The 16292-nt window shown below is 35.1% G+C and overlaps 1 protein-coding gene across 1 annotated transcript in view; it reads left to right on the plus strand.

Moving 5' to 3' along the window:
• LOC132097141 (ras-specific guanine nucleotide-releasing factor RalGPS1) overlaps window positions 1-16292 on the plus strand; it is a 99031-nt gene that overhangs the window by 17471 nt on the left and 65268 nt on the right. Inside the window, exons 4-7 of the mRNA XM_059502767.1 lie at window positions 1337-1420; window positions 2958-3047; window positions 4662-4754; window positions 12512-12638. Of these exons, the coding sequence (XP_059358750.1) occupies window positions 1337-1420; window positions 2958-3047; window positions 4662-4754; window positions 12512-12638 (394 nt within the window). The remainder of the gene's footprint in view (window positions 1-1336; window positions 1421-2957; window positions 3048-4661; window positions 4755-12511; window positions 12639-16292) is intronic.

A 16292-nucleotide genomic window follows, 5' to 3' on the forward strand; every position in this document is an offset into this window, starting at 1 on the left:
GTTAATACATACTTGCTGAATAAAAGTATTATTTTCTTTAAAAAAATAAAACATTGCTGACCCCAAACATTTGAATGGTGATGTATAACCAAACAAGTCCTCTTGCATTATAGCTATGCTGTGTCCCTGACGAAATGTGTGGCTTAAAGTGATGACTTAGCAAACAAACCTAAAATATTTTGGTAAGGTGCTGTACCCAGAATGAACTGCTTATTCACATGGAAAATCCACTCCACTCTGTCCATGTGGAAACTGAAATGCCTTCGAATGTTTCCATCTGCTTTTAGTCTGCACAATACTATAAAAGTGCTAATATTCATGGCTCTGTGAACCTGAGGAGGCTTAGAACCATATAAAGTCCCCATGCAAAGCTGTTCTGTTGATGAGATGAAAGCAACAGATGTGTTGTTTGTTCTTTGCATACTTTTCTCACTTTATTCCTATAGTTCATTTAGAAATGATTTCTAAATTCAGTCAATACAAGGATGGTGTATACTACTATAGGTCAGTAACAAATACAGTATAGTGAAATATGTAGGAATTCTCAGTAAATGCTAAAGTGGAAAATAGTGTGGCGTGTTTTGGGTTTTTTATTATGTGGGTATGCTAATTTTTTATATGAAGGAATGGTGTAAGGCAATGTGTAATAAAGAGCCGTTCAGTGTGATTTCATTAATATCAGTGTAGTACACCACTATTCAAAAGTTAAAGAAATTAGTACTATTAGTAAGCAAATGCATTAGATTGATCAAAATGCAGTTTTTTACATTTTATATTCATTATATACAAAAATATTAAGCAGCACTACTGTTTTCAATGTTGATAATAATAAGACATGCAAATCAGCTTAGAATGATTTCTGAAGGATCATGTGACACTGAAGATTGGAGTAACGATGCTGAAAATTGACAGGAATAAATTAATTTTAAAATACAGTAGTCTACATTTGAAGTGGAGTGCGTTCTTGTCTTAGGACAACTTTGATGAACGTTTTTTTATCCATTTCAAATGTAGACTACAGTATATTCAAATATATTTGAATTGGAGTGCGTTCTTGTCTTGGGACAACTTTGATGAACTTTTTTTTGATCCATTTCAAATGTTGACTACAGTATATTCAAATATATTTGTCATTTTAAATAATACTACGACTTCGCAATATTATTGTATTAAGTTTTACTGTATTTTTATAAATGGAATCTTTTTCAAAAACATTAAAAAAAAAAACACCAAACATTTGAATTGTAGTGTAGATAAAATGCAAGCATTAGACTTAAAGTATTAGATTTAAAAAAAACACTGTTGAAAAGTTGAATTTGATTATTTGGTTGTTTAGGAGCTGGCAAGCTGTGGATGGAACAAGAAGGAGAAGCATAGCCTGTCACCCAACGTTGTGGCCTTCACACGGAGATTTAACCAGGTAAGCAATATTGTGCTAGTCAGTGTAGCCAACAGGTACGCTTTAAAATCATTTATTAAAAGCTTAATGCTGCGGTTCAAGACCTAGGTCCATTAGCACCACCAGAAATAACTCTTATAATAGAGGTCAGTGATGTTATTATACTGAAAGAGGAACATTGACACTGTTTTAGTCCCGAATGCACTGGTAATTTGACACATGGTCAGCTAGAAACCTCACTATATAGCTGATAAAGTATATTTTATGTAGACTATTTTAGAGCCTGCCACTAGGCTCTGTGTTTAACACATGAGTCTATTAGAGTGAAACAGAACTCCATTAGGTGTCCACTTTTACAAGCGCAAATGGATGCATGTTGCTTCAAATCACACAAAATGTATCTTTTTACTGGATATTACAGTTTTTGTAGCACAAACAGGCACCTCAGATAAAAGACAAATCCATCATGCTTGTCCATTTAGCTATTTTAACTAACAGCTGCATTAACTCCTTTAGATAAATGAATACACTGCACTGGACACATCCAACGAAACATTTTTTTCTCCCTTTTTTCCAGACTAATGCCAGCCACTCTTCTTTGTGTACTTCAGTTTTTATATGTGGCATTAAAGGCATTTGAAATGGTCAATGAAGTATATTATATATGGTACTTACACATACAGAACTGATGTTTTACAACAGTGGATTGTAAACTTTCAGACAAAGCACCGATTTTGACAAATGAAAACATCCAAGTACCACCTAGTCAAAAAAATGTTCCTTGAGTCCCTGCATGCTCTTTCTGCACCACACACACATCCTTACACACATTATAATGACCTGACCAATTCACACAATTTTATTGAAAATCCACAACACTTCCTTTATTCCCATTTCTGAAAATACGCCTATAAATATCCACTTAAGAAGGTCAGTGTGCAGTAGGAATGAATATGATTTTTATTTAAATGGCATTTGATTTTGGCAGAGCTTAAATGTCTTGGAATGTTGATGTAAGTGGTCATTTGAGGTCTGCAATTAAACTTGTCATTTCAGTCTTTTTAATGTCATAATCAACAACCAATTTCTTCTATTTCCTGAGTGAATAAAGGAAAGATTCAGTTTTGCTTCTTAGATTCATTTGACTGATGTTCTGGCACTTGTACGTAAGAGAAGACAGCCTTTCTGGGAAAAAAATTAATAAAATTCAAATACAGTTTTTCTCATAAATCGATGATTTCCAGTATTTTTTTTTCATTCATCTGTTTAAGTTCATTTTTAGGAGTCTATTAAAGTTTTATTTTGAGATCTAGTGTGTGCTGCACATTTTTTGTCATTGTGGCTGAGAACGTTTTTTTTTTTTTTTTTTTGTCATCACAGCAATTACTTAACATATAGCCATAAATGATATGTGTCCATGTAGTTAAAAAAAATCATAAAACAAAAAACAATTAATTAATCATAATTTTAAATCTAAACTCTTATTCTGCAGAGATAACCATGATAACAGTGCATTGTGGGACTCATTTTATTCACCTACTATATTTTCCTCTCTTAGGTCAGTTTCTGGGCAGTGAGGGAGATATTGACGGCTCAAACATTGAAAATCCGAGCAGAAATATTGGGCCACTTCATCAAAATTGCCAAGGTGAGACATTCTTTGTTTTTTTACTGTTCCTTCAGCCAGTGCAGCTTGTTTCCTTTATTTACCGTTAGTTGTTTTTTCTTTGTCTGTGTTGCCATGGCAGAAATATAACTGACCCTATAACTTCCAAGTTCAAGTACAGTCATTTCTAATTATTTGTATTCACATCTGAATTGCGTTTGGTATCCTAGTAATTATCCTTGGCACTGGCGTTACTATAACTGATGGTGTTTTATTAGAAATTCAAGCAAGACCAGTTTTCATGGGCACTTTCAAGATTTTTCCTTTAACAATGGGCAATTTTAATGACGTTATACAAGCCTTGATGGATTTAAGCCTTCTGTTTTAAGTCAGTAAGAATGGTTAGAGACATTGCAAAGGAGTGGTGAGTATTTATGGCATAAAATAAGGATGAGAACATCATATAAATGACTTCATCTGACTGTGATCCATCTTAGACTCAGTTTAACTTATAAATCTGTAAAGTGATAGTAACATGGAATTTAATGCTTTTGACTTTTGTTTTTATTTTTAAATCAAAATAACACCTTATGTGTTCAAAATTAAAGGGATACCCCTCCCCAAAATGAACATTTAGAAAATGTTGTCATTAATCACGACCCCCATGTCGTTCCAAACCCGTAAAAGCTCCTTTCATCTTAGGAATACAATTTAAGATATTTTGGATGAAAACCTGGAGGCTTAAGACTTTCCTGTAGACTGCCAAGTAAGTTACATTGTAAAGGTCCAGATAAGTATGAAACACGTCTTCAGAATAGTCCATCTGCCATCAGTGGTTCAACCTTAACGTTATGAAGTGACAAGAATACTTTTTGTAAGCGACGAAAACAAAGATTACAACTTTATTTAACAATTTCTTCGTCAACAGTCTCTCCATAACACAGTATTCTGCGTATGTGCTTCTGTATCAGCCGCGCCACAAGGATGTGCTGTTTTCTTTCAAATCAAAGCTAGATACAAGTAGAAACGGTGCATCCTTGTGGCATGGCTGATACAGAGATTTTTTTTTAAGCTTTAATTTTATAAATTTAAATATATATATATATATATATGTATATATATATATATATCTATATATATTTCTTTTGAAATAATACTTCAAAAACTTTCCAAACAATCATATGGTTATCTAGATGCTTTACTTGTCGTTCGTGCCAACAGTATCTCACACACACACAGAGCCACAGGCTGCTGTGAATTCATTCAGTCTACATGCTCTCCTGAAACTCAATGTACCATGACACAGGAAAACCCGCTGAACGACTTCTTATGTTTAAACACTCACCCTGCACTACCTGCCAAACCTGAAAGAGCTGTGTGCCCTGCTACCCCTACATGCCCCAGTAAGCCTGAGTGGGCTACACTAACGGTTATGCTGATGGATAAAAAACCGAAGCAGCATTGCTTTTTCTCCTACTTTCCATAAAGGTGGTTGACATATAATAGTTTACAGAGGTCAGCCTAGTGGAAAAAAAAAGAATGACAACAGACCAGAAAACACACTGGAACAAACAAGTAAAGGTCTACATTGGTGTCTTACATGAGGCATGCAACTAATTGATGTTTATTAAGATTGTGTGTCTTGTGTCTTTATAGAAACTCCTGGAGCTGAATAACCTGCACTCTCTGGTGTCGGTGGTCTCTGCTCTTCAAAGCGCACCTATCTTCAGATTGAGCAAGACCTGGGCAGTAAGCAAAACTGCAGATTTGTTTTATTTTATTATTTTAATCATGATCTATTTATGACTTTTGTTTATGACTTTCTATTTTATGTACATTCTATTTAGTCAATAGTTAGGACTGTTCATTTTTTTTTATATATTTATCCATATGTATTCCAGTTGAAATAACATGAGCCATATGTTTATACTGTAAAATAATATCTATGTAATAAATAGCAATACATTGTCATAAAAATAAGTTTTTAAGATCATTATAAATATGATTTGTATGGGTATTTACTGTTTAGTTATGACATCATCCCTAATTATTATCATAAATTCTGAATTTGTAATATAGTATCAGAGCATAGCCTGTACAGCAGAAGAATTGTCCATATCTTATTTAGGAAGACACAAGGAAAAAACTTCTCATTTGATATTCTGTTCCCTTACAGGGGATTTATTGTGCATAACCACCAAATGCTAGCTGTTTTGCTGCTTTATAATTTAGCTGACAATGCAGTGCTTGTGTTTATTTCTCTAGAGAGCCCCAGTGCTCTTGGATTTCCATTGATCTTATTTGCAGAGATGTAGATGAGAAGGTCGTCTGAATGCATGGGGACAGTGAAAGAATGAGCCCATTGGATCCCGTTCTGAACATTTAAGTGGCTTGGAAAATTTTGAAAGAGCTGTTTCTGAGACCTTGTTTAATGTTGCCAAAGCTTTAAATCTATTTATAAGTATATGCATCACCACAGTTTGAGGTCCAAAACCTCTTGGCCTCTCTTCTCAAGGAAAAAGGAGAAAGACTAAACTATATATGCTGTACAGACAACACTTACAACCAGCCCTCAGTGAGCACAACTGAATAAGCTGGGTATGCCAAGATACTTGTAAAAAGCAATGTGCATCTTATCCACACTTACAGTATAAAGAATGTTCTATGATCATGGATTAATATCTCATCCTCTTTCTAAGTATTTTTCTGTGTAGTCAAAATGTTATGGCAGATATGCCATTCCTTTCATATTATGCATAAAATCATGTTCCATACTTAAAAGGGCTGACTACCTAACATGAATGTTACTTTGAGAAGCATGCTATTAAAAATAGGTGTAAACAGATAAAAGTCCCAAAAAGCTGAATCCAGGAGTTTTTAAGGTAGTAAATGACTCTCTAAAAGTCAAATGACGCAGTTTATGTATTCACAGTACTTATTTTGTTGAGCGATGTCGGTGGTAGTGTTTAGGCTCACTTGGGGCCCTTAATGATTTGGGATGCAAGCGGGCTCCAGAGTTGACATTCCACATTGAGCCACAGCACTTCTGCAAATTGAGAAAAGATGGAAAAAGAGGGAGCATGTTGTTTATAAGTAATTGTGGCTGGACCGTTTGTCTGATACCACAAGCCCAGCTCTCTTGCCATACGTTTAGCTTTGCCCTAAGGGAATTTTGACAATTACATTATTAAATAGAATATTATGTATCATTTTAAATTATGTACTTAGTTCTATTTACATTTAACAACAAATTTTATTCAATTTGTTAGTGTAATTCATTGATGCTATGTATATCACAACACCCAATTTAAAAATAATATGCCAATATTTATGCATATATTTTAGATGATCAGTATAATTTTTTTTGGTTTATGCGAGACAGAGAAACTGACATACAGTTGACAAACCGACAAAGTGCAAGTCATCTTTAAAAAGCCACAGAATATAGTCAGGGTTCTTAGCATTCCAAAATGCTTCAGGTCTAACTAGAAAGATTGAAATGTCACATGGCCAGACACTGTGTGCATGCACGAGTTACGGGGGTAAATTCTGATTCATTGCAGTCCTGTTTTAAGGTTCTAGGACGTATGGAAAAGCAACCATACGTCCTAAAACCCTGAAGCTTGAATTGGACAAAATGTGCACACTGACCTGTGGTCCTGGTTTTAATTATAGATTGGAGCATTTCATTTGTTGTACTTATCATAATGAAAATGCACTTGCGTGTATTTGCTGACAGTTTTGCCTGACTATAATGACTGTTTTCGGTCTTTCTCTGCAAATGGTTTCTGTTTCACTGCTCATGGCACAGACTGGATTGAGTAATTCTTTATGTCATTTGTTCCAGCCAATTTCTGAACCGCTTGACTTCGAGGCCTTGTTTCCACTTATTTGAAGATTAACTGCTGATTTCCCAGTGGGCATGCAATGAATTAGGAGGAATATGGTGCTCACTGGTACACATTTTGGAACAGATTATGTACAAAGATATAGATTTGATATGCCTTTATCATATATTCAGCAATTTTAGGTTTATTGGTTTGTTCTGCTTTATACATGGAAGCAGTGGGGTCTGTCAGTCTGAGATCACTTTAAAAAATGACTTTTTAAACCTACAATAACCGAAGGATTAAATACTAATCATTAATAAATAAATAGAGGAAAGGTAAAGTTGTGACATTAAATGTAAAAATAATAATAATAATACAATTCTGCAATTTGTTGTTCCCTAATCAAATAATTTAGTGTCATTGATATGATTCTGTCAATTGTACTTCTTTTGAAACTCAAGAAACTCTAGTTAACGGTTTGGACTTTCCACATTTTAGAATACATTAGTAGTCAAAAAAAGAATTGTAATAACACAAACACTATATATACACACAAACATACACACAGTAAGATATATGTACATTTAAGTCAGAAGGTTTGTGAGAAATATGGCTTGCATACATTTTTTGTATTTTTATCACATACCTGATTATGATAATCAGTTATGAACATTTATTGATTTTTGTAATTATTAATTGATTGATTTTGATATAGTATCAGATTATAGCCTTGACACCACAAATTATTGTATTGTATTTAGGAAGATTTGGAATCTTTATTTGATTTTGATTTGATTTGATTTTATATTTTAAAAAAAAGAAAGACAATTTATTATTCATTCACTTTATTTTGGTATTTTTGATTTCTAATTCATAAGTAATGCATGATAAAAAAAAATCATTGTGGGAGTATGAAGTCAAAAGAAAGTATTAAAAGAGCTGGAGGGCTTGTTCACAAAAAGAAGTAAAGATGTAAAGCTATTGGCAGAGAGATAGACTGGATTGGTTGACAGTCAGACAGATGGTCTCTTGATTAAAGTGTGTATCTCAGCATTTTCTCTGTCACAAAATTAATACTTAAAAACTGTCAAATGCAAGAAAAAAAATTGGCTTTGGCAATTAAATAAAACCAGTTGGCCAGTCATTTTATAGGGAATTGCAACAAAGCACATAGTGCTCCTTTTCTATTGCATGGTTCATTCTCCTACTTCCATTTACTATTAGCTGATCCTCTATTCTGCCCTTTCTCCCATCCTAAGTTACACACAAGAGACAAATTACAAATCCAGCTCTTAATATTGCACCTATTGCTGAGAAGCTCATCTCCATCAAATTCAGTCTAAGTGGAAAGTTGCTCAGTGGTGCTCAATCATTGCAGCTGCTGATGTATGGAGGCTTTCACTGCTATCTGGAACGGCTACAGAGCACAGGGCTGACCTCCATGAACTGTGCTGTAATCAAAGTCAGCCATGTGTTACTGCAAAATAAAATAAAGATGTTAGTAGTTTAAGGAATCCCTTCACTTTTATCGCCCTCAAAGGGATTGTTTAGCACTGTGTATGTGACTATAGGAATGAGTAATGCCACTGTGGCAGACGCTCAAGTCCTGCACTCAAGGAAGGCCGGCTGCTGCTGTGGTCGTGGTGGCGGGTGATGGAGGCTTGATAAAGGAGATCAGAAAAGACTTTTGTTTTGGCATTTGATTGCTCTAAATCAGGCAGAAAATCACTAGTCTTGTTGCCGAGATGGTACACACACACACGCACATGGAAATCACATTCAAACATGTCAGTGGAGTTACAATTTACCCTGTTCATAATTTGTAATTGCTTTGTAATTAGTTTTTCCTTAAAATATCATAAGCAGTCTCCCTTAGTACTTCTTCAAATCTTTGTCATAATATTATCATATCCACATCAGGCTCTCCTCGCGATTCTTACTTTCCTGCCATGGATGATCTCAGCACCGTTTAAAATTAACTGCAGTTCTTACCACTTCCTTTGTTGAATAAAACGGGGGGGAAATCAGTTTACTGTTCCTCTGTTGCAAGTCCAAATGAGAAAAATCCAAGTTGTGGTTCATTAAATTCTTCAGGTTCATTTTAGGCCAACATCTAAATGATGAATGATGAATCCTGTCAAATCAGCTTTCCACTCCCTAACTATTGTCTGAGTATAAATGTATCCACAAATCGGGCTCATTGGAGTAACTTGGCTGGCAAATGACTAATATAATCTAATTATTACAGTCTTTCAGTTTCTTGCAGATGCATGACATTTGAATGTGGCATTCAGTTTCTTTCACTTCATTCAGTTTCCAAATGCCTCCCTATCAGCTGAAAACTTAAAATCTTAAAATTCATGCTTTAAAACCCATTTTAAAATCAGACATTGCATTACCATAGAAATGGAACATCATTATCATGTTATAAAATGTTTTCGATCACAAATTATAAAAAATGTAGTTTGGATTGTGCACTTTCAAGTCTATGTTCAAAAATGTGAATGACAGTTAAGGGGTTAAGGAAATATTTCACCAAGAAATCATCATTACTTCACTCTATTTTTTGTTTGTTTTGTTTTATGTTTTATTTTTGTGTCTTTTAGCTTTGCTTTATTTATTTATTTATTTATTTATGCTTTGCTTTGCTTTGCTTTGCTTTGTTTTTGCTTTTTGTTTGCTTTGCTTTGCTTTTTGCTTTGCTTTGTTGTTTTTTTTTTTGTTTAACTTTGCTTTAGTTTGTTTTGCTTTGCTTTTTGTTTTGCTTGTTTTTGTTTAGTTTTCTTAGTTTTTTGCTTTGCTTTGCCTTGTTTTGGAATAGTTCACTCAAAAAAAAAATGTGCAAGACACAGAGAGCATTATACACACAGAGTTAAACAATATCTGAACATTAATAAGGGAAAAACAGTACTGTGTGATTACATCTCTGGAGACTGTTGAAAAGTCATCTGCCAACAGTGTGGTTTCATGGACCGTTACTTGGATTGTTGGACAAAATCTCTCACCAAACCTACAAAAGAGTGAACTTCAATATGTGTATCTGTCTAAAACAAGAAGAGCATGTTGAAGTACTTTGTTGAAATTTACTTCAGCATTTGATGTGATAAATCCATGTGTGATGGAATTCTTCAGTTAATGAGCTTTTTCTTAATCCTATAACAGGAGTTTTGCACATGGTCATCCCCACCGCTTCAATATCACAAGTGCTGTAAAGAAGCATTGGGTGAAATTATGCCACTCATAAAGGCATTCTAGACACTGAGCCTATTTATTGTGGTCATGTGCTTTCTATAAATGAGAAATATACCCAGGGCCTGGAGTTTGGGTGCTGAGTTCTGGGAAGTGATCCTTTAATACAATTCTATTAGTCTTTCAATGGGTTGTGTCTTGTTTTTCACATTTGCAGACAGCTTTATTTAGATCAGAAGTCTTAGTGGTGCTCCCCTCTGACAAAATTTACAAAACGGCGCCTCCACAAGTCCCCCATTCTAAAGTTAGTTGCCAATTGGGAGTAACTCTGTTTATTTTACATAGGCAGTATACTACTGAATTCGTTATACTGAGTATACAGTATAATAAATAAACAAAGGCAGAGCTGAGATGAAAAATATGTTCTATTATTAATCCATTATGAAAAGTTCACCAAGTTAAAACAAGAATATTATTATATAGACTTTAAAAGACATAACTAGAACAGTTTTGTCTGCTTGTATTCAATTGTATATGTTTATTTGATATTTTCATTTTTAAATATTTTTTTCTTGTTCCTATCATATATATATATATATATATATATATATTAGTGGTTTAATCTAGATTAATCTCACTGTGATCTTGAAATTAATCTAGATTAAAATGGCTCATTCGAATTCTGCCGAAGGCATTCAGAATATGTGTGCTCCCCAAATAAAATTGACAAACAGTAAGTCTTTGAGAAGGGGTTTATCAAGCTAGGTGGTGCAATAGAAAAGGGGCTCATCTCCTGTTTCCAAAATGCATCACAAAGTGCTTGAAAAAGCTGTAAACTAATTCCACATTGCACAAGGTGCAAACAACCTTACGCCTGTTTCACACATACTCCGTTCACAGTGCGTATGCGTTGCATATTTTTTTACGCACCCATGTTAACGGATTCCAGTTGTGTACCAGGAGAGTTGCGTCTGCAGCAGTGCAGCGATCGTTTACGTACCGAGTAGCGAACTGCAAACGCGTCCTGTGTGAAAGCACATCGAGTCCGTGCTGCACCACATACGCACTGCAGACGGACTGCATACGCACTGCAGACAGAGTATGTGTGAAACAGGCGTGAGGAGGGCCGTAGCTGGGGTCAGCGGGGACTGGTGAAGGTTGTACCAGTGGACCCTGTTTGAAATTGTTTAATTTGTATGTTCGTTTATTTTTATTTATTTGTGCTATTTACACAATGTTTCAGTTTTTTTCAAGTTTGTAAGTGTCAAGGTACAGAAACCAAATAATTAAATGTAAAATAGCACTGGATAGTCTTCAATGTAAAGATGAAATCTACAAGCAAACCTACATTTATTCACACACCTTCAACATTTCTCACATTACAGTTTTGCAATATATATATAAAATAATATCTGGTGTCTGAATAATTTTTGGTTTGACTGTTAAAACTACAAAGTAATTCAGTCAAGAGCAGTGAGTGATTTTCATTTTCATGTTCTTGGATTAACATTACAGCAGCCAGTAGCTAAATTAGGCGTGGTCACTTTAAGAGACGATGAACGTATCCAATATAATACACATCCCATTTTTTTCTTTAACTGTTTACTTTCACTTAAGAAATAACTGACAGTTTTTTCTTGTATAATTTCCAAGGTGGATATTTTGACATATTTTGTATGTATTTGTCGGCACAAGAGCAAAAAGAAGCAAATTCGGTGTTCGAGTGTTTTGAGACGCCTTTCTCTGCGTGAGCCCTGAACACCAGAACACCGCGAGTACTGAATTGGGCTCTTTCACATCTTTTTGTTTGTTCAAACTGCGATTTGTATTTGTTCGTTCAGGTGCAGGAGGGACTTCGAGGAGAACTTCGCAGAAGAGAGCTCGGTTCAGTGTTGCTGTCCGTGATACGCGGCTCTCTCTCTGCGCACCGAACACAGCGCACGAGTAACCAGCTACTCTGTTCAGCTTTTCTGCGTCTTGTGTTTGGATGCTTTAATGTTTAAATCGACAAGCGGTAAGGCTTAAAACACGTGAAAAAGATAAGCTTTCGTGACGATGCGCAGCAGTGGCCCGTCAACTGTCTTGAGCATCTTTTTTAGGCTGGCCTCAGCCAGTCGGTTATATAAAATATCAAGGTGCAAGTCATCATAGCTTGCTTAATATAGACCCAGCTCCCAACCCAAATTTGAGAATAGATTAACGGCGATATTTTTTTTATCGCCCGATAAGAGTCTCCCGTTAACGCAGCATGTTAACGCCGAAAAAAGACCCACCACTAATATATATATATATATATATATATATATATATATATATATATATATATATATATATATATATATATATATATATATATTTTTTTTTTTTTTACTAAGCACTTTGAATGCCTATTGATTTAGATGTTTTAGATTTAGACATCCATTAGCTGTTCCTTATTTTCTTAATAAATTAAAGGTTCATTCCTTATGTGCTTTCTGTTCTGAACAGCTGATCAGTCGAAAGGACAAGGCCACCTTTGAGAAGCTCGACTTCCTGACGTCAAAAGAAGAGAATTACAACCGCATGAGAGAGTACACCAGGTCCCTCAAAATGGCCCCCTGCATCCCCTACCTAGGTAAGTGTTATAAAAAAGATCACATCTGTACTTGGGTTAATGGTATTTTTTAGACTCCATTCCCTCATATCATGACAACATCCAGCCAGAAATGTCTTGAGAGATTTACTGTATTTATAAATTATTTTTTATTGTGGGGTTGTTATAAATAAGACTGTAAATAAAGCTGAAGATGCTTCATTTGAACAGAAGAATAATTTGGGTCAGGGAAAGGAATGAGTCATGGCCCACTGAGCTTAGCCAGGCTTATAATGTTGACTCATTCAATTACTTCATAATAGCTTTTACTTGTGATGAGGTTATTTTAAGTTGTGTGAGCAGCTCATTATATTTTTTTTGGCCTTGTCTCAATTGCACTTTCTTTGGTGACCAGCAGAGGGTGTTTCAGTATACCACTCTGGTTCACTGATGATTGAGAAATGTGCCATTTCCTGTTTTAGGTGTCAGCACAGAAAAAAAAAAAACCTTCATCAAATCATTTCAGGGTTTATTAGGATTCCTGTTTAATCTCAAATATCTTATAGCTTATGAAAGTCAAATAGCTCTTTGACTTTCTCTCTAGCCACTTCAGTGGCTTTACATGGAATGTAGAGATGGAAAATACAATGAAATCATATTGTAGCATTTATTTCCAAATTGGTAGCCCCCTTTTCTCTCTTATGAATAGATGTCTGTCAGAGACTCTCACTGGATGTTGCAGAAGCCCAGTGAACGATTAGTTACACACACATCAGTCTCCTCTAAAGGCACTGACAGCACTTGAAATGGATGTCTCCCTCAGGATTGTGACTCACGTGGGAAACAGGATCCAGATTCTTCACTCAATTACGCTCTTCTGTCTTAGTCATCTGAAGCATGGTCCGTATTACTAATCCAGCTGTTAACCGAGAACTAGACTTTATCAGAAAGGGATCTGGAGGCTTTACCTTTAGGAGGCTTTTTGGATATTTGGCTATCTTTTTTTGATTAGATGATAAATTTAAGGTGTGAAAGTTTGATTTTAAACCACGTAACAGACAGTTCAGTATCTCATTGCCACATTTTTGTGTCCCAAGCTCATGGTCACAGAGTTTTCCAGGTGCTCTTGTGTCATTGTGTTATGTGAAGAACTAAAAGACCAGTCAGGAATAACTTCAGACGGCTGTAACTCAAATTGTCTCTTGGTCTGTAAATTGTGGGCTGGATCTTTTCTAGAGGTCTGAAATGCACAAACAGACTGTCACTGTCATTTCTAAGAAGGTAAACATGCGGATAGAGCTGACGCATGCAGTCTCGCTTCTCTCAGCCGCACACATCTTTCTCATTAACTGATTTTCCTTTACATAACACACATTGAGAGTCTGCTTCCACTTGGGCAGTGTGTCAGAAAACTGCGTCCCACTCAACAGAGGGCTTTCTCAGACGTCACTCAGCAGAAACCACTGTACCTGGTGCCGGTAGCTTGTGGTTTAGTTGCAGTGTAACATATTCCTATTTCTGAGCAGCAGGCAGCTGAAACCGCAGGGACGGAAAGACTGTCTGACGTGGCTGAGGTTGTGCAGGCTGTCACTTCAAATCTGTCAGTTTTCACTGTACTTCTCCAGTGGCCCTTTCCATTTCCCACTGGGACAAAGGAAAAAGGAAATGAAATGGTTTGGGGTTTTGTCAAACACTATTTTAATTATTTTTGATTTAGTAGAACTTGCATTATTGATTTTACTTAAAAAAAATAATAATAAATAAAAAAAGATTGATTCACAGAGTTGCAAACTTTTAAGTTCAGCTTGGAGTGAGATTTTTTTTGGGGGGGGGGGGGGGGGGGGGTGAATTACTTTTAGCACCATTCTGAACTTTGGTTAAATTTAGTATTTGCTTGCATTCATTGTGTGTACTTAAACGAGTCTCATTAAAATAAAGGATGTAAGTTATTAACTTTTTTTTAATTACACATATATAAATCTAATGTTTAATCATGTCTAACTATTTATTTTAATGAAATACTTAAAAATAAGTAAGCAGGTATGACCTGCAATATTCTAGATACATGTATCCACAAAATGACTATAATTTGCTTCTTTGCTTTGGAATTTAAAACTCTTTTCTCTATGTTAACCTTAAATAATACACTAATTGTAATATAAGTAATAGAAATATTTGAAAAGGAGGCATTAATGGACCATCATTATTGCACAAATAGTATTTAGTGCCAAAAGATCTTCTTAAAAAATTAAATAAATATTATTGACCTAAAATATAGAACACCTATTTAACTAAAAAATTGTTAAGCAGTATGGTCACATTATAAGTAAGCAAAACCTGAGGGTTAAGAAAATCAGATTAATGTTGCCTCTCCATCAGTCTCCAGAATAAAATTATACTGAAATGTCATCTACGTGATAATCAATGCATAATATGCTGTAATGTTTACCCCAAAAATTCTGAATGTACCTGTTTAGTGAAGCTGCCATCTATCCAACTTAAGCCCATTCAAATGCACTGTCAACACTGGTTTGTTTGGAGAGCTCCACGAACCACGTGACCACGCGGCAACGCCGGCGAGATCAATGCTTGACGCAATTCTGTTTCTCAATGGCTTTGGCTTTAACTGAAGAGCTACATTTTATGATTTACTCCACATTAAGTGCGCCAAAACGGTATTTATTGTTTGAATTTAGTCTTAAAGCTTACAACATTTGAAAGCTGAGACTTTGTTCCATATCGCAAGTTGGGTTGCCACTTTGGCGTGAGATTTACATGGACAGAGTGAGAGCACGAGACAGTGCCTAAAAGCATGTGTCTCAAGCCAAATGCGTGGAAGTTGGCAACACTGGATACAATTGGTTTGTACTAAAATAACTCCTGAAAAGACGCATCCTGTTTTACACTTGGAATAGAAGTGTATGGGGAAATTGCACAGCATCACATGTTGAATAATCACACCTTATTGTTTGAAAAATGTATCATGATACTGTTTCGAAAGTACTAAAACCATAACTTACCAGCTTCACTAAAAACAGAAATTTAGAGTTTAAAAGCTGTTAGCCTTAAAGGGATAGTTAATCGAAAAATGAAAATTCTGTCATTCTGTCATATTTTTTGATGAAATCTGAGAGCTTTCTGACCCTGCATTTCTGATATTTTTGCAAATGTGATCTAAATCATTAAAAAAAAATGCAATCATGTCACACATATCTAATGACCTGGAGATTAAATAACTAACAAAACCAAATTCATTAATTATTATTTTTATTAATTTAAATCGAAATGTTAAATTTTTTATTTCTCCGGTACAATCAAATTCCAACCATAGACGGGACAAATTAAAATGAGTAATTCAGCAGCAAGCCACAGATACTCAGTGTAGCTTGTTATATTTAAATTTGTATACATTTATCTAGTCAAAGAGCAAATTTGGTGTATGTAGCATTTTTGAATGAATTGCTTGTGCTTTTCACTTTTTACTTTGGCTCATAAACTTGTCAGGTCAATATGCAGCAGAACAGCTACAGCTATAGTAGACCGATGTTCACTCCATTCACAGACAAAACCTGTAGCTGTACATCCTTTATTGCATCAGTTTGACAGTGCTTGGGGAAATCAGTTACACTTACAGTATATTACAAATGACACATTATTTTCAACAATATTACGTTTATATGTACATAAACATGTTGG

Source organism: Carassius carassius, chromosome 21 (assembly GCF_963082965.1).
Source record: "Carassius carassius chromosome 21, fCarCar2.1, whole genome shotgun sequence".
In the NCBI taxonomy this organism is placed as follows: domain Eukaryota; kingdom Metazoa; phylum Chordata; class Actinopteri; order Cypriniformes; family Cyprinidae; genus Carassius; species Carassius carassius.